At 62.8% G+C, this 19,111-nt stretch overlaps 2 protein-coding genes across 3 annotated transcripts; both read left to right on the top strand.

Annotated features, from left to right (window-relative positions):
- Window positions 1-5,940: 5,940 nt before the first annotated feature.
- Window positions 5,941-17,043, top strand: LDBPK_170520 (hypothetical protein, conserved; the record flags this gene model as incomplete). Of its 2 annotated transcripts, none has more annotated exons than XM_024473457.1 (1): window positions 5,941-17,043. In XM_024473457.1, the coding sequence occupies one exon, from the start codon at window positions 5,941-5,943 to the stop codon at window positions 17,041-17,043; it is 11,103 nt and encodes a 3,700-aa protein (XP_024329229.1). Both variants share the same exon structure in this region, with proteins under 2 accessions (XP_024329229.1, XP_003859906.1).
- An 885-nt stretch (window positions 17,044-17,928) lies between these two features.
- On the top strand, window positions 17,929-18,897 carry LDBPK_170510 (hypothetical protein, conserved; the record flags this gene model as incomplete). The annotated part of the gene is made up of 1 exon (XM_003859857.1): window positions 17,929-18,897. One exon carries the CDS (start codon window positions 17,929-17,931, stop codon window positions 18,895-18,897), a length of 969 nt encoding a protein of 322 aa, XP_003859905.1.
- Window positions 18,898-19,111: the final 214 nt, after the last annotated feature.

Raw genomic sequence — 19,111 nt, 5'->3', positions numbered from 1 at the left:
TCGAACGTGCCGCCGACGAAGAGGCAGTATGCGTGAGGGACGATGGGGGGACCGGAGAGAATGCCGTGGCGAAACAAAAGACAAAGAATGCGGGGCGATGCATGAGCGGAGCAGAGCGAGAGAGGGAGACCAACAAGGTAGTGGAGAGAAAGAGAGAGGGTAGAGGCGGGGTGGGGGGGCCGAATGAGCGTGTTGCGTGAGAGAGAGCGGCCCCATCATGCGCCCTTGTTGCGTTCGCTCGCTCGCTCATTTTCTTAGTTTTTGACAGCTGTTGATGCGTTGTGCTGCCGCTGCTGCTGCTGCTGTTATGTGCGTGTTGATTATCGCATGCACATTTGTGACATGTGCGCGTACGTCGTTGACACGCTTGCCAGATGCACACACACACACACACACACATAGACGTGTAATCTCTCGCTCGCTCTCTCGCCCTCGCTCGCTCTTTTCGTTTCGGCTTCTTTCGCGGTTTTGTCTGTAAGGTTTGTGATGCGAACTGCTGCTCTTGTCTCTCTCGCTCCCGTCGCCGGCCCTCCCCTCTCCCCCTGCCCCCCTCGGCCGTCGCCCTCCGCCTGCAGCGGCGGCTTCCCTCACCTGGCCTCTCAGGTGCTTGTCTTCCTCTCTGTCTTTCTCATTGCGGGTGTTCGCTCCTGCGCTGCTTATCGCGTTGTAGACCCCCCTCCTCCCCTATTTTCTTTGTGGTGTTGCTGTCGCCGCCGATGCGCGCGTGCGCTGCGGGTCATTTTCGATGGGCATTCGCTTTTCTTTTCCATTTTTCTTTTGCCGTGCTTGAGCCTCTGTTGGTTTGCACCCCCCCCCCACACACACACACACACGCACGCCCACTCACAAACGCGAGCTTCACGGGAGAGAGCGGACGTGTTTGTGAGTGTGTGTGTGTGTTGTCGTCCAGCACGAAACACGGACCAAGAGAGCGCTGCCGCAGCGTTTTCGTTCTCTTTTCGCTTGCCTGTTTCCGTTCCGAAGCGTCCGTCAGCGAGTGCGTGCGCGTTTGTCTGAGTCTGTGTGTGCTGCCTATACGCAAAATCGCCGCAGCCTGCCCACCGCTGCCTTATCCTCCGACTCGTTCGACCTCTCCCCATGCCCCCCCCCCCCACTGAGAAGGATGCACACAGGCGCGCTCTTTAGCAGGTGCTTGGCGTCGTCAGCGCGCACACGCACGTGTCTCCACCCACCCGATGGGGAAGTTCTTTGCTGCTTTCGCTTTTTCTCGCGGAGCGGCGAGCCCCGCTTCCCTTCGTTGCCGCTCCGCGAACACTCAAACAAAAAATTGTTTTCTGCCGAGCTGCACACGGCCGCTCTCCTTCCATCTTCCATGTGCTCTTTGCTTCCTGCTGCTGCCGATGTCTGTCTGTGTGTCTCTGAGTGAGTTTGAGACGGATGTGGGCTGTTTGTGGGTCTCTGCGTGTGTGTGTATGAGGCGAGACAGCGGTTCCGCGAATCGGTCCTGGGTTGCACAGGGTTTTCTTGCTCGAGGACGTGAACTAAGGACCAAGAGAGAGACACGCGCGCACCTACGCATGCCTTGCGAACAATCACGACGTGTTGCCTTGGTGTACCGGGAAAGAGGAAGAGGAAGGTGGTAGTAGTGGTGGGGAGGAGATGACAGAGAAGAGGGCGACCGCAGCAGCAAGTGTGAGAGCGGGGCGCAACACGCGCGCACACACACACACACATGCCTCAAGTAAAAGAAAAAAGGAGGCTAGCCAAACCTCCAGCAACACCATCACATTGATCGCGTGTGCCGTACGGGTCGCGTTTTGCCTCTTTTCCGTGCTTGTTGTACGTTTCTTGAATGGTTTGTGGATGTCGAACGCCCCCTTCCTCTCTCCCTCTACCCCTTTCCTCTGTCAAGTGCGTCTTTTCCTTCGTTTTTTTTTTTTATCACAAGACTTTGCCTTCTTTGCTCTCTCCCTCTGTGTGTGTGTACGCACACCCAAAGTTGTCTTGCTCGCTCGCCCTCTCGCACACCCACACCCACACTCACACCCCTCCCACCCCTCTATGTCTATCTTGCCTTCTTGTATGCTGTCGTTTGTTTTGTGCCACTTCCGTCCTTTCTCTGTGTCTATGCCTGTATCTGTGAGGTGCCGCTTTCCTCCTCCTGTCTGCTCATCAGGCTTATGCTTCTTCTCTACCGCCGCGTGCACGCTCCTTTCTCCCTCCCTCCCTTTCTCTCACTTCCTTTTCCTTGGTTTCTTATCTTCAAACGTTCAACATCAAACAACAAAAGAAAGATGCTACCGATGCTGAGGGAGGCCAACGTCAGTGATGACCGGCACATGCTCGTTGCTCGTGTGCGAGTACAGGCGTGTCTCCTTGCTTCTGTGACCCTTGTGCGTGCCACGCGCTACTTTGGGCGTTGGGGCTCGCAGTCATTGACGGTGACTTCTCCCTGGCCACACATACGCTTGTATGCGTGTGCACCTTTTGGGGGGGGTGCGTGCGTGAGAGAAAGGGACCGTGAAGACAACGTGGACGTGGAGCGGGTAGGTGATGCGCGAGAGGGGAAGGCGGAAGAGGGAGACTGCGCTGTATATACGTTTTTGGTGAGCGGGCAGCCGGTGAATGCGACGTGGGCGGAGGAGGTGAGAGAAGAGAGAACAGCGGTGACATGCTGACGACACGCAGGCTCGAGGATGTGCTTTCTTATGTTAGGTGTGCACACCTCTTCGATCTCTCTTCCTTTCTCTCTCACGGCCATTGACGTGCAACCCGCAAGAGAAGCTCTCTCGCACACGTAACCCCTCCTCCCCCCTCACCCCTCCCACAAACGCACACGCACGCCCCTCAGCTCGTCATCCCATCACCAACGATTTCTTCTCCACTCCTTCTCTCTCTTTTAGTTTGTTGTTTCTCTCTCGGGCGCTGCACGCGTCCGCTGACAAGGCGCGCATATGCACTTTGGAGACGCACAAGCCGATGTCGGCTGTCTCCTCTCGCTGTGCTCACTCTCACCGCCATCCTGAGAACCATCATCACCACCACCATTCTCCTCCCCCCCATCCCATCTACTTCGCTTGCGCACGCTTCTGCATGGCTGCTGTGTAGGCGCGTTCGAGTTTATGCGAAACATCAGGTCAGGCAAAACGTATAGCTATCTACGCACCCCCTCCCCCCCTACACACACACAAATGGGGCTTGAGCAGTGCTGCTCAAGGCACCTACCAAGCTCATCACACGAGACACAGCAACATGAAAAAAGTAGATGAGTGCCTTAGCTACGCTTTTCTTTGTTTGTTGTGTTCGCCTGCGCGCATCCGCGTGCACGCGCGCCCTTCTTCGCTCCTCTCTCCCACTGCCACACACTGACGCACATCTCAGGACTCCGATGACGCACTGGTACGCTCATTGTTATCATAAGTACTTCCGCCGATGCCCCTCCTCCTTTTGCTCTTCCTTCCACACTTCATGCTCGCTTCCAGTTTTTTTTTTTCCGCCTCGCGCGCTCGCTCTCTTCATTGTCCAGCCAACCAACACGCGAGAGGGACAACGCTGGTGAGCAGGGGTGCATCACGTGGCACTCAAGCAGGCCCCATCACGCACACACCGCATAGCAACGGAGGGCGAAGCAGCGGAGACGAAGAGCACACAGAGAAGGGAGAAGGCAGTGGAATGCATGTGCGCGTACGGACAAGCTAACCTTGAATGCGGAGATGTGGTGGTAGACTGCAGATGCTCCTCAGCGACGGCAGTGGCCACGGACAAACCGTCGGAGGACAGCGCGGCAGGAGCGCGAAGGATGCGTGTAAGTGGGAGGGACTGTGAAACGGTCTGCATCGAAGGGGTGAGAGTAAAAGAGCCGCGTAGGAGTTGCCCTTCCGTCGACCTGCTCGCGTGTCTCTCCCTCTCCTGAGCCTTTACATCGATACCCTCAACTCGCCACGTCTCTTGCTCCCCTGCCATATATACCCCTATCCCTGTTTATCGTCACTTGCGCCGCAGCTCCGTCCACCACTTCAATCACCGTCCACCCGCTGCTTGGCTTCGACGAGTTTGTGAGGACACCGCACACAACGCAGATGGCACGGGGCTTTCGCGTCTGCTGCTGCCCTCCTTCGTGTGGACCTCACACGCGCGGTCACTCGTTCGCTAGTGCGCGTGTGTGACGGTGCATTGGTGTGATGGCGCTGGTTCACACATGACTGCCCATGACGTGCTCCTCTGCTTTTCTCTATACCCTCCCCACATGACGACATGGTGAGATGGCGAGGTGAGGGGGTGGGGAGGGGGCCACAGCGCCCCAGCGCGCGGCCTCACAGGGCCCAGTGCACCCCCCACTCTCCCTCTCTCCTTGTGGGAGAAAGCCAGGCGGTCCCGCCCCCGCCCTATCCCCAGCCAAATGCCGAGCCGCCCCTCTGGTGGCCACAGGGCCGAGCACCGGCGACGCGCGGGGGCCAGAGCGATGCACGGCGACTGATGTCGGCGGTCAGGTCGTGGATGGCGCGGCGTCGGAGCGACCAGCGACCGCGAGCACGCTTGTGCCGCCGACATGACAAGCCGAGTGCCGGCGTGGCTCGAAGGCATCTGCCACCCGGCCCTCGCTGCCCACTGGTGGAGGGAGCCTGCGCCACCGCGAGGGGGGTGCACCGGGGGCGGTGGCCGGCATGACGGGAGCGGCTGTGAGGCTGCCTGCGGAGTGGGGTGTGGGTGGAGTCCGCTGCCGAGGCCGTGCTCTCAGATGGCTGAGCCGGCGCACTGCTGCACCGGCGTGCGCCTAGGGCTGCGCCGCGCCACGCGACGGGTGGCCTGTGGCAGCGCCGGGGAGGCTCGAGGGCGGAGGTGGACCTCGCGTTGCCTGGCAGAGGAGTGGACTCACATTGGAATAGAAGAAAGAATGCCACTGCTGCTCTCCGTGCGCTCTTTGCGTGCCGCTCGTCGACTCTGTGAGCGACGGCGCCTACATCATGAACGGTTGCGAAGATGATTGCCATGCATGTCTTGTGCTATGCGTTGGGGGTGTGCTCCCCGCCACCCACAGCAACCCTTGCCTCATGTGACTCACCCACCATTTCCTTTTGCACGACGCCTTGCCTTCCTGTTCGGATACACGCGCACGAACGCGTGGACGCGCTCCGCTACCACTGCCACCGCCATCCTCACGCGACGTCAAGTCAAACGCCCTCGATAACAGATAGTAGCAACACGGAAAAAGAAATAACAGACAGCGCTGGGGAGAGACGAACGACAAAGGAGAAGGGAGAGGGCCAGCGGCAGCGGCACCATCACCGGGGACCGCGGGAATTGAGACGTGTTCGCAGGCAGAGGGACCACGCCTCTGTCTCTGTCTCTCTCCCTCGCCCTTTCCTTTGCGTCCTGTGCGGCTTGCGCCTACGCGGCGGATTTACCGTCCTCCGCTTTCTTCCACACTTGGCCACTGCGCTGCTGGTTAGAGGGCGGCCAAGCAGAGGCCATAAGAGGCGGCGGGGGGGGGAAGGGGAACACCGAAGCCTTCCCTGCTCGCGTGGCATTTCGCTTGTGGTTTGGCCGTGATTTCGCGCACGCTCGAACTGGTGGTGTGACCTGGCGGTAGCGAACAAGCGTCGAAGGGCGCCACGTAAAGGTGAAGAGCTCCCCGTCCCTACTACGCCTCCAGGCACTTACTTACGCACGTTTTAAATCATCATCTCCCTCTCTCTGCGTGTGCCTGTACACATCGATCCATCCACCCCTCCTCCATCCATCCTGTCCGCCGTTTTCCGACGCTCCTCGCTGCGCGCATCAGTCAGAGGCGTTCTTTTCGTGTGGTGTTGTGTTGGTGCCGTTTCTTCGAAGTTTGTTGCAAGGCACTGCTCTCTGTCGCTGACTGCATCCCGCCGTCTCTCTGTGTCTGGGTCTGCGCACACGCAAACCACGTACAGGGCGTCCTTCGCTCTCGCCGTGCTTCTCCTTCCCTGGCCCTTCCGAACCTTGCTCTTTAGCATGCTTGTAATGCACTCCTCGACAAGTGGCGGCGTTGCGGCGCAGCGCCGACGTCGTCTGCCAGCGCTGTTCTTCAGCCTCTTGATATGTGTGTACTTGAGCAGTGGCAGTATCGGCAGTAGGTGGGGGCTTCTCCCAGCGCACGCCGCCGCTCCTCAGCACTCCTCCTCCCAGGTTCGAAGCACCCAGAGTAGCGATGGCGCTAGTCACGTCTACGCAAGTCTGAAGGAGTTGAACGAGCTGGTGCTCGGCGCGCCGCACACATTTGAAGCGGTGACCAGCGATCTCCGCGATGTGGCAGTGACCGTGCCGACCGACGAGGAGGTCGCTGCGGCTGTGCAGCACGCACGCGATGAGGGCCGCCGCGCAGGCCTCTCTGCACAGGCCCAATATCCAGCATCAGCCGGTGAGGGCATCACCGATGCAGCGAGCGCTGAGGCGACGGCGTCCATGTGTGCGACGGACTTTACGTGCCCCCGCTCGTCCGTGGCGTGGGCCAGCGGCTCCTTCACGGCTGGAGAGTTGCTCACGCCGCACAGTCTCTCACTGCCGGTCGGTCTGACGCTAAAGCTCAGCCTGTGCTGCCAGTACAGGTTCGATGGCACGCTGCTGCGGAGCGCGGAGCTGTACGACATTTTTCTTCAAGAGCTGCTGCGGGCCTCGCCGTTCCAAGTACTAAGCGCAGCCGAGAAGCGGGAGCTGTTCCCGCAGGCGCTGATCTTTGCCGTCGACACTTGGGGCCGCCGACGGGTGTACAACACCAGCTACGTCCTGACAGACGCAGATGTCGCAGAGCACAACGATGGAGATGGTGACGTGCTGGTGCTGACAACAGGCGCTCTCTCCCCAGCGGCGCTGCTCAAGCTGATAGCATCTTCCCCATCGCTTTCTGCTGGCCGAAGGAGTGGATTAGGCCCCAATCACGAGGCGTCCTCCGCTGATCCGGCGATTGCAGCACGGACCGGCGCTCGCGCTGTTCCAACACGAGGAAAGGTGGAAGCGGAGAGTAGCGAAACGCTGGACACGGCATTGCTAGCGGCGGACACCGACATGCAGCTTCACATTACGAGCCGCGTGGTCAAGTGCAAATGCCCGCACATTCTGACTGTAATGCCGCCGCTGCACATGCAGCGAGATGCGCTGCCACCGATCAATATTGTAGGACTCGGCTCTCACTGCGGCGTTCCAACATCGTCGAACAACACCGACGGCGCCGATGTGCCTCAGTCGGCACACCCGCCGTTTTCCGCGTCGCAGCGCATTCGCAGAGTCCGTGGCGCGGACGGCACCGTTGCCTTCGCCGTTTCCTTCGAGGTCACCCCGCCAGTGCCCCCCACCTCGCTGGTGACTTGGACAGTGCGCAGCGTAGTCGCGGAGGGCGTGGAGGCCGGCAGCGCCGCCCCACAGGGGGATCGGTCTTGGACTGATAGACATCATAGCGGCAGCAGCATCAGCGGTCCCGGCACTTCCCCTACATACAGCCCGCTCATCTTGCGGCACTCGCGGCTGCTGCCAGTACCACACTACTCTGCTAGCAGCACGGGGGGCGACATCGGGCCTTTCGCGGTATCGACCTCAACAGACAGTCGCCTGCTGCGCAGCTCTGCTACTAGTCCGTTCTTTGCTGTCGAGCCGAACGTTCGCTACGAAGTCTCTGTCCGCATCTCACGCCAGCCGCTCGATCCAGCTCTTCTCGCCCGTGGGGCCAGAGCTTCGGGCGGAGATCAGGGACAGGGTGAGCCTGCGGTGGGTTTCAGAGCTGCTGAGACGGCCTCCTGGCCATCTGCCGCCACCTCGTCGGCTGAGCGCGTGGCGCATGGCCATTTCGTCCTTCGGCTGCCGTTGAACCGCACATGGGCGCTGCCGTCTGTCCACCCTGCGCCACACTTCGGGTTTCGACGCTCCATGCGACTGACGAACCGCACGATGGCGCGTGCTGCCGTGATGGCCGCCCTCGACCCGTTCTACCCACTACACTCCGCCTCCCCCACGTCATCATTGGAGTCTGCTGGTAGCGCGAGCGCTGAGGCCAGCGGTGCTGGGTGGTTCGGTGGAGCTGGACACCGCTTGGTCGGTGGTGGCAGCAGCGGCGCTGTGCTCGGCCGCCGGCGGCCCTTGGCCTACTACGGCTACTGGGAGAACGCACCGTTGCGCGATCAGCCGCTGCCACAGCATCCCACTCGCGTGCTGGCCAATCCGTACACGAACACGTCTGCGCCAGCTCGGAAAGCCGACGACACAGACGGGGATGGCGAGGCCGGCAGCGCATTGGTGCCTCTCTTTCTCGGCCGCAACCTTGTCGCCTACCTTGTGCGCGACGTCGACGATGTCTGTGATCCTGTCGTCCTGGAGAGGCGCGAAGTGTGGGCGGTTCAGGCCCACATCACCACCCCTGGGCCAGCGACGGCGTGCGGGGAGCATCAGGACGTGTCGGCGCTGATTCTGCGGCAACTGCTCCTGCGAATGCGAGTGGAGCCGAAGCTGGAGGTTACCGTGCCGAATACGACGTGGCTTGCCGACCCACAGCAGCTTGCGGAGGCAGCGCCCGAAGGGTCCTACCGCTGCGAGGCACGCAGCAGTCCGCCAGCTACGTCGATGACAGCGAAGGACACGGGCGCCGCCTCGCTGGCCGTGTGTGTCGCGGCCCCCGATGCGCAACGGGACGCCAGCGAGGTGCATGCCTCTGTGCGCATGAGTCATCGCGGCGTGTACGAGGTGGTGTGGGTGGCGCGAGTTGCCGTGCGCGAGGAGCGGCTGATTGGTACGGCAAACCTGGACCCACTCTACACCAGAGTCATCCCAGTGACCGCGAGTGCCAAGGCGGCAGCCTCTGGACTGTTCATTGTGGAGGTGTATTCTCGCCCGCTGCTGGTGGTACGACGTCTGGCGAGCTACCCGCGCGTGGTCGCCGTGGAGCTGCCTATGCATGCACGGCGCTGGGTGGTGTCGGCTCCACGTGCTCTCGCAGACCTAACATCGCCGCTCGCAGCTTCTTCAACTTCTCCCGCAGCTCCGCAGCAGCGCCAAAGTGTTCCCCGTGGCGGCGGCAGCAGCGGCGCAGATGTTTTGAGCAACAACGCACCCACCGGCTACTGGCGCTCGAGCCCCCCGCTGCGCGTCCTGTCAGTGGATGAGCAGCTCACAGCGGAGCTGGACACGAACAGCGTGCCCAACGTGCAACGCATGCTGCCAAACGGCACCCTCGAGTTTGTCGCGCAGGACACTGGCGAAGCACTGTCGCTGACCGTCGTCATCGACGGAGCGGTACACTCCTTTGCCTACACGTCGCAGTGCCCGGACACGCACGTCGAGTACCAGATATACGTGGTTCCCCTCCCACCCCCGCCCATCGTACCGGCGTTCGCGCCCATCTACACGGAGGAGGGGTGCGTGCTGCTCGTGGCACCGCGTGAGGTGCGTAAGGATGAGGTAGCGGAGTGGCTCGTGCCGCCGTGCGTGTCGGCGCGGCACCCGCCGTACCTGGTACAGCGCACTATCCCGGTCGAGGAGCAGGAGGAGACGCAGATCATCACGACCGCCGTGGATGGTGGGAGCCCGCTGGCCCTCACGACTGCGGCTGCCGCATCTAGACCTGTGACAGCGTTGATGGCGTGCGGCGTGGAGGCGTATCACCACTGTGATGTCGTGTGGTCTGTGCGCAACCTCGTCGCGGCAGTGGAGAAGACATACTCGCTGCGGCGATGCCAGCGGCCACCTGACGTCGTCTTTCACGAAAAAGACCGTCACCAGCGCATCTCGTATCCGCATGCTAAAGTGTTTGCACTGCCCTCGCTGACTGAGGTCGCCTACACTCGCGTCAACGCCTCGGTCTTGGCGTCTGTAGGTGCTGCATCCGCGTCAACGGACGCGGCTAAGGTCGTCAGTCGCCACCGCCGCCATCGCCGTGTGATACCCGTTGTCGGCTTTGCAGCCGACATTGGGTACTCCTTCAACTACACAGGTCAGCAGAACTACTTCGAGATGGTCCTGCGCCCTGTTCAGGATGCGGTTGCTCACCAGCTCTGGAACACGCAGCACGATTACGTGGCGGGCGATGACGGGCCAATGGTGTTACGCAGGCGAACCGGCATGAGCGTGCAGCAGGAACAGGAAGACACGCCGACGGGCGGTGCCGGCACTGAGGAGTTGGATGTCGACGCCGCAACCGCCGGCAGCGAGACTGTAGAGGCCGAGGACGCGTTCTGGGGTGAGTACCATGCCAACAAGGCGTCCGAATCACGTAAGGCGTTAACGTCGCTGGCAGAGCGTGCTGCCGAGCTGGCGGAGCAGCAAGCACGCCGCCGTCGCCGCCGCCAGCTCGATGAGCAGCTCGACACCAAGCTGGAAGAGACATACACACTTCTGCACGAGGCAGAGGCGCGCCGGCTGAGAGTCGCGGGGGTGGGCAACGCATCGCTGTTCTTGATGGACTATGTCGTGCGGAGCTCTCCTGAGCGGTTGAGCGCCGAAGTAGAGGCCGAGAAGCATGAGTTTGTGCGGCGTGGCATGTGCGTGGAGAAGCCGGGCTCCGCTGCCGTTCTCGCTGTCAACCCCCGCGGCGTCGTCCGCGAGGACGAGCGCTACGGCACGGTGTTGCCTCCACCGCCGCCCCCTGCTGTAGCTGTCTTGCCGTTCTGCGCCCCGCAGTACACCTTCGCCCGCTACCCGGAGCTGTTTTCCGTGTACGGTTACGAATTCACGTGGGCGTGCCCTGACGCCGCGGTCATGACGGTCGAGAAGCACCACCCGACGCACTCGGTGCTTTATCACACTCCAGAGCGCTACGGCAGGGCCGCGGCGGCGCCGCCGGCGAATGCCAGCGAGGCGCTCTGCCAGCTGACCGTCGCTAACCACATCACACACACAGAGCAGCGTGACTGGTTTCTAGTAAGGCGCGTGTATCCGAGTCCGCTGCCAGCCACGGCCCTTGTCGTGCTCAGTCACAACGCAGCCGACTCGCTGCAGGTGGTGCCGCCGCCGTCGTCGGCGACGCCCAAGTCTCGGCCGAGCCGCACTAGCAGCAGTCGTGGTACAGTGAGTAGAAGCGACACGGCACAGCGACAGGCCGCCGCGGCACCGCCTGTCATCATCACCATGGAAAGGCTTTACACTACACCCGCCAACACGTATCCCTTCGCCAGGGCGCGGCACATTGTCGGCAAGAGCGCCGTCCTGCACGTGGACGCCCCATCAGACCCGGCCATGGCGCGGTGGGCTGTCACGAGCGTCGTCCCGGCCGCTTCCATCACGGTTGGATTGCAGGTGCTCATGGACAACGTCGAGTTTCAACCGCTGCCCCTTCACCCGGCTGCCGTGGCCCGCGACAGAGGCGGCTCGACGGTTCTCATCAAAGGGCTGCATACGCCGGGGCTCTACACGATCACGCACTCTCTGCCGGATCCCGAGAACCCGAACGTGTGCCCGCCGGTGGCTCTTACGGAGATGCTCGACGTGTTCCACGCGCAGGTGGTGGAGAAGGAGCTGTATGTGTGCGGCGACACCGCGGCACTGCAGGCTGTGCCCATCCCGCGCGAGATCGCACATGAGTTTGTTGGCCAGTGGGAGGTGATGTCGCTGGCGACGGACGAGAACACGGTGTGGACGGCGGACGCGAACTTTACGGGAATCCATTTTGATCAGGGCACGCAGGCGGAGACGCTGGTGCATGGCCTGCCGTTCGGCGTCGTGACAGTGCGCTGGGCCGTCTACCGGCTTCTCCCGTTACCTACAGATGCCGCCTCCCCACCGCCGTCTTTGACAGCCTCAGGCGAGTACGTGAGCGGCCTTGGCACAAGTGAGCGCACTGCGTCAGCGGCATCAGAGGCGCAGCATCGCGTTCTTGTCGACCACGACACAGTGGAGGTGTTTGTTCTGACAGAGAATTTGCCTTCGCATCGCCTCGTGACTCTGGCTGATCGCGCGACGATCCTGACGACGTCCTCGACGCAGAACTGGCACTTGGAAGCGGAGATGACGGGCCCCGGTGCGACTGCGGCTGTGGATGGTGCGACACAGGCGCGCATGAGTCTGCGCAGCATCCACAACTACAGCAACGGCGAAGCAGCGGCCTTTTTTTTCCCCTCCGACGGCTCTACCGCCGACGCCCCCGCGCATGCGGCGTTCCACACCTACTTCGGTCTGCATCCTCGCCCTGGCGGTGGGGTGCTCGTGCTGGAACAGCTCCCTGTTGGCACGGTGTACCTCCACTACGACCTTGTGCCGTCTCGCAGCATCTTTGGTCGGATGGAGGGGCATATGTGCACGTTGAAGGGCCACTACGAGGTGGAGCGCGTCTCCGCCTACCTGACCGCAACAACCTCCATGGACCACGAGTGCGACGGCTACACCGGCAAGGGGCGCATCACGCTGTGCTTGCACACCGAGGGAGCACCGGCAACGGAAAGTGACGGTTTGAAAGAGAAATCGCGGAAACCCCCTCGTCCGCCTCCGCGGACGAAGCGGCAGCCACAGTCGTCTCGCGAAGACGTGCAGTTTTGGCAGAGCCAGGTTCGCCTTATCGACCCTGCGACACTGGAGGACACCGTCAAGCGCGGTGCGCGCGAGGTGGAGCGGCTCAGCGGCGGGCGGTGCGTGACGCCGTGGTGGGTATCACCGACGACACGGTGGTTCAACCCATCCTACACCTCAGCGAGTACTGCCTCCTTGCCAGGCCGGTGCATATCATTCACGGTCAAGGCAGGCCGTCACTTGTCACCGCGCGAGGTGTCGCAGCCGCTGTTCATGGCAGTGCCGCGGGCTTCTTCGCCGTCCACACCGACGTTGGCGGTGGCCGCAGGCGTGTACACGGATCGGGCGGGAGACGGCAGCTCTACAGGAGGTGCAATGCATACCACTGGCGTGTGCCCCTTCCACGGCGACTTCATCTCGACCCGCATCATCGATGGCGCGCCGGGCGCTGAGGCGGGTTTGACCGCTGGCACTAGCGCCGCACGCGGGAGGAAGAAGGGGATTGGGCACGACGGTGCCGACGCTGCGACATCGCCCTTTGGCCTCTCACAGTTGTTTCAGCTGGGGCTGCCGCATACCTTGGGTGACGCGGCTTTTGCCTTCGCCTCTACGTTACTGGGCCGTGATGGTAGTGCGGAGGCAGACGACGGCAGCGACGAGGGCGGCGTATGGGGTATTCGCTATCTGCCGGTGCTCCAACCTGCGACACTGCGGCGCGCCAACGCGACGATGAGGCCGATGGTCGGGTTGCGCGGGGTGCAGGACGACGTGACGTACGAGGTGAACATTAGCGGCCGAACCGCGACCTTCGGCAGGCCGGCGCAGGATTCAGCGGAGCAGGCATCAGAGGCCATAGTGCTGCTGCGGCTTGACCTTAGCCACCCGAGGCAACTTGGGGGCTTTATTGTCTCTGCGTCTGCGGCGACGGAGCTGAATGCGACGTGGAGGCCAGCGATGGCGACCGTGTCCGGTGAAGGAGCGCATGACGCCAGCCAAGGTGAGGCCGACACGGCTTCCAGCAGCAGCAGACCTGCGCCGGCGACAGGGAGTCCGCACCACAGCTTGCTCCACAAGTGTGTAGACGGCACCGTTCGCGGTGCCGACGTTCTGCAGTACTGGACCGAGACGAACCGCCCCGACGGCCGCGTCGACCGCACGGCGCAGGAATGGCTAGACTACGCCTTCGCCGTGCGCGACGCCACCGTGCCCTGCGACGTGCTCTTCGGCTCGCTGGATCACCTCATCTCCGACGTGCACGGCGACGGCTCCTCAGCAGCAGCATCGGCTTCTCCATCTGCTAGCGGCGGCTGGTACTCTAAGCGCGCGCGAAGAGGGCGACAACGCATTGAACTGCGCCATGGGGCGTCGCCCTTACATCAGCAGCAGCAGTACATATCACTTGCCGAAATGGAGCGACAGGTGGAACGCATTCGCCGCCAGTGGAAGTGGACCGCCGACGGCATCGACGTCACTGGGCTGCCGGCCGATCTGCAGCACGCCTTGAGCCACCGCCGTGTGACGTCGACGCAGCTGCGCGCGATCGAGGCGGCAAGGAAGGCGCGGCAGGAGGCTGAGGAGGCCGCACTGGCAGAGGAGACGCGTCAGCAGCAGCTGCACCAGCGCAAGCTGCAGAACTCACCGTCGCACTTGTCACCGGCGCAGCGGCTCGAGAACGCACTTCGGGCCTACCAAGGTATCGCGCAGGGAAGCGAGGTGGCGGTGCTGCGGATGCGTCTGCCACTCAAGGAGTCCTTCGCCGTTCCTTATGACATCTTCCTACGAACGGCACTGCACAAGGATGTCCTATGCGGCACCGCCATCGATCCGCCGCCTGTCATCACTGGCCCGACGGTGCAGCCGACTGTGACGAACCCGCACTCGCTCGTGCCACTCGGCCGTGTGGAGGTGCGCGACATGGCACCGGTGCTGTCGGTGTACCCGCCGGTGGTGAAGCAGTGCGAGGTGGAGGGCGGCATGCCGGTGCTAACCTTCGAGCTTACGGGGGCCAACTTTGCCCGGGCCGCTTTTGAGGCCGACGCGGTGACGCTGGAGGAGATTCCGAATCCTGCCTTGGCAACGGCAGAGCATGGCGCGCCGAATCACCCCAATGTGGGGCTCACTGCGTGCATCGAGCAGATGCGGCGAGGCCTGAAGGCCGCGGTGGAAACAGGCTCTCGCAAGCGGCTGTATCTGCAGCTGCGCGCGTGTCCCACCTTTAAGATGCTGACTCTAGAGGAGTACAACGAGCACCAGGACAGCGAAGCACTGCTGCGGCGTCTGCAGCTCCCGCGTTACTTGCGCGTGACCGTGCGTGACGCGATTTACCCTGACGGCTTTCTGGCGCCGTCGTCGCGAACGGCGGGCAGAGGCGCGTCAAACGCGTCGGCGTGGCGGTGGATGCCCGGGCGCGAGCTGCCCACGAGTGTGGCAGCCACTTCCACCGACGCGAGCTTCGTTGTGGAGGTCCGCCCAACGTTGGCGCGGCTGCACCTGCGCTCTTCTGCTGATATGACGCCGCCTGACGCCGCCGCCGAAGGCAGAGCCGGCAGCGTGCACCGCAGGCGGGAGAGCGGCAGGTGGTGGGGTCGCCGCGGCAGCACCGCTGTATCATCGAAACCCGACCCTGCGACGACGGCGGCGGCGACCGAGATGGCGCAGCAGACTGGGCCGTCCTTCGACCCGACCCCGGATCGCCCACTCCTGTTGTGTGAGGCGGACCTCCGACGCTATGGCTTCCAGCTCGGCATCGAGCTTATCGGCGACACATGGACACCGACAGTCGGCGAGGACGGCCCCAGTGCCGGCTCGTATGCGAGAGCTGCCGCCGATGACGGCACCATCGTCTTCGACGATCACCAGCGACAGGCAAACTTGCCGCGACAGCGCGCCCCACCGAACGTGGCGCTTATTAACAGTTTCAGCGTTGTGGAGCATCACAGCCTCGACAGCAGTCATCACCTGTACATGAAGGGGGGTGGGGTGTACCGATCTCACTTTATCAACTACCTCTTCTCGGAGCTGCTCAGCGACCCAGCCGTCCTGCAGGGACATCGTTTTGTGTACCGCTACAACGACACCTTTGCCGGCATAACAATACCGCCACTCTCTGCCGACCCCGCAGCGGCGACTTCGCGTCAAGGCCATCGTGATGGTGGTTGGCTCAGCGGACATTCGCGTGACGCGGGGGCTGCGGAGGCCGAGGAATACAGCGACCTGCGCGCTGCACAGGTGCGGCGAAGTGCGTCAAAGCATCTACCGACTCGCGGTAGCGCCGGTGACGCGACGGCGACGGCGACCGGCAGTGGCGAGACGACCGCCGCAACGTTTTCGAGGGCCTTTCCCGCTGTTCGGCAGTTTTGCAAGGTCGAGGAGATCCTCTTTGCCGTCCCCGGCATCGCCACCGAGTGCAGGGGGTGTCTACTGGCCGACACCACCTTTTATGTGGCAGGCGATCTGACGGGCATGTGGACTGCGTCGCCTCTTTCCGGTACTGCCTCTGCTGCTACGGGCACGATATCTGCACTGGTGTCGGCGGCTAGCACCACAACCAGCGGCACACCTGCGGGCGAGGCGACCATGGCACTTTTCAGCTGGACCGGCGAAGCCTACACCCGTCCGCTCCTTCTACCGTGGGACAGCGCCACGCGTGTGCCGCGACGCTGGCAGTTCGACTGGCTCTGCCCCGCCGCCGCCCACCGCGCGCTTGAGCGCCTTGCCTTGCAGCTCACAGGCAGCAGCGATGGTGCAGCGCTCTCCATCGTCATGGATGTCGTTCTGTATCGCATTCGCGGCGTCGATGGTGAGGCACTGCCGGCGGCGCAGCGACCGATGGTATTGCTTTCGAGTACCCCGGTTGAGCTGGCAGATGTGCTACGGCAGAACCACGCGCACACTCGCCGTGTCGGCGCCAGCGCTGGGCAGACGACGCTTGCTGCTCCGCTTCTCCTCGGCGTGAACCAGACAGCTGTAGATGCGGCTTACACGCAGCTCGCCGATGACACGCTGCGACGCCGCCGACGTGCCCAGACGACGCTCGAGTACCACCGAGACGACCGCTACGCTGCTGGGCAGCTGGTCGTGAATGCATCTGTGTTTTTGAAGCTGTGCACAAACGAGGCAAGCGAGGCTGGCGACGGCGCAGCGTCGTGCATGGTCGTCGCCATCACCGATGCTCTGCTGACAGTGGAGGCGCCGAGAGTGGCCATGCCGTCTGCCTCGTGGGCGCGACGGCTGTTCGGACGCGGTGGCGTGGGCATAGGCGCTGGCAGTACGGCAAGGAATGCATCCCGCGAAGCTGCGCCGTCACCGGTGTCGCCTACGGTGCTGCTCTACCATGCCTTTATGGCCTTCCTCGTGCATGAGCTTCTGCCGTTGCTCGGCATCGTTGTCGTTGTGGCGCCGCCGGGCACTGCTTCCGCTCTGTCGGACTCCCTCCTGGAAGATCAGCGCCGCGCTCACGTGGCCTTCACCATCATGGCTTTCCTGTCCTTTGTCTTTGTCTACGCGTACGGGCCGACGACGGCGTGGCTGGGGCTCTCTATGGCGGTGTGGTGCCTCTCTCTGTACTACAGCCGCCGTGCTGAGCTTGTTTTGGTGTTTATTGCCTCGGCCGTCTACACGCATTACCTCATGTGAACGGAAGGCGGGGAGGGGCGGGCGAGGGAAGGGGTTGAGTGTCGAGGCAGCGACGAGGACGACGGATGTGTCTGTGCGTGCGTTTCTCTCGTGCGCGTGTGCCGATGCGTGCCCCATGAGAGGTGCGTGGATAGATGGCATGTCTTGTTTCGACGTAATGGCCAGTGGCTCGGATGCACGCTTAACTTCCAGGCCTATAAGCGGCTCGTCTCTGTCGCTCTCTCCCTGGTGCTCGGGCAGAGAGCGACAGAGTGCACAACAAGGACAGACTAAAAGTGTGGACAGTGACAAGGAACGCGCGCTGCGCAGAAGGGGCGCGTGCTTGTGTCGGCGTGCGTGCATGGCGGCGCACATGCACACGCGTCATCATCTTTGCGCTCTCGAGGCGCTTATACCGTCTCTCGGTTGCCATCACCATCGTCGAGGCGAAGAGAGGGAGGTGGTGGCTCGGCAAAGGGATGCGCGCCGCATCTGGGACATGCTCGCCGTCCTCCTCGCTGCGGCAGAAGTCCGCCGCCATCGCTTTCCATCTCTCTCAACGTCTCGCTTACGAACCTCTAGCGCTGCCCCCTCCCCCATTCCCCACTGCTGGCATGCTGGAGCGAGGGGGCGGCCACGGCCAGAGTCGTCGTGGCAGCGACACCATTTCTGCGCGTCTCCTCCATGCATGGGCCTTTCGTCGTTCGTCTCACCACCATCACCTTCCCTGGCCTGACCTTGTCGGTCTTTGCTCTTCAACGGTGCATCCTTCTGTGCGCACCACCCCTACTCAACATCGATGCACGCGCGCACACACGCCCACGCGTTGCAGCGCCCCCCCCCCTTCCCTGTGCGCGTGTGCGTTTTTTTTTTTTGTTGGGGGTCTCGACTGTCTCTACGCCTTTAATGCTGCTCCGAGCTACCGCGGCGTCGACGTTGGCCTCGGCGCTTCTCCACCGCAGGGGACGCGCACCGCGGCCGGTGACGGCGGGTGTCACCGCCAGCCTTGCCAGTCGCTGCTGTTGCTCACCTCCATCGGCTGCTCTATCTTCGTCATACCAGCCAACGTCTTCGCTTGTGCTGCTGCGTGCAGCGACGTTGTGCGCGCCCACCACAGGCAGCTCTTCTGCTTGGGCGACAGCTCGCCGCTGGCAGTCCAGCGGTGGCCCAGGCTACGGCACCGTCCCCGCCGACATCGACTCGCCACGCGGCGCAGCAAAGCCCACGGAAGAGGAGCTCCATCGCGAGCAGCGTCGCCGCACGCACGGGCCCGCGGCAACTGCCGAGGACGCGAACAAGGAAGCCGTCAGCACCCACGTAAGCGGGTACAACCCATGGGAGGTGCTGGGCCTGAAGCCGGGTGCTTCGACGCAGACGATCCGCCTGCGCTACCACGAGCTCATGAAGCAGGTTCACCCGGACATGGCGGCCGACGGCACCGGCGACATCCCACGCCTCAACCAGATCAACAAGGCATACGAGCTGATCACTAAGAGTCCGACGCTGGACCGGCGCTACCGAAACCTTGTCTCAGACACGCAGTACTTCTACTACAAGTTCCTGCCCGAGTGGATGGCGCGCAACGTGGACGAGATGCCGCGGTACTGGAGTTGGGTTAAGTGGCGTACCCCGAGCGGCTTCCACATTTTCCTGCTGCTCTGCGGCTTCTACGTGCTCGGCCGCTTCTACGCCGCCTTCCCAATGCTGACGAGCGTCTTCTTCGTCTCCGTGGCGCTGGATGTGCTGCTGCACACGATGCTTGCCCCGGCGGCGTTGTGCATGCTGTTCCTCTATTCGATCATGGCGTACCGGAGCTACGATATGGCGTGGCTGACCAGCCCGAAGGGCTTTCTGCGTCGTGAGTTGGGCTATTAATTTCACGAACAGCATGGCGGGGCACTCGCGCAAAGTCGTTTGCGCCTTGCACGTGTGTCGTGCGCGGGCTGATGGTGGCGCTGAGGCGGTGGCGCTCCGTTTGATGCGTTTGCTCTTTGCGGGGTGCCCTCGCGGAGGGTGGGGAGGAGGAGGAGGAGGAGGGTGGTGGCGCCGACAGAGGGCGCACTCCTGCGCCCGTGCGTGCTTGCATAGT

The sequence above is a fragment of the Leishmania donovani genome, chromosome 17, assembly GCF_000227135.1.
Source record: "Leishmania donovani BPK282A1 complete genome, chromosome 17".
NCBI classification, from domain to species: domain Eukaryota; phylum Euglenozoa; class Kinetoplastea; order Trypanosomatida; family Trypanosomatidae; genus Leishmania; species Leishmania donovani.
Note: the sequence above shows the minus strand (reverse complement) of the source record. Positions and strands in the feature narration are given on the sequence as shown.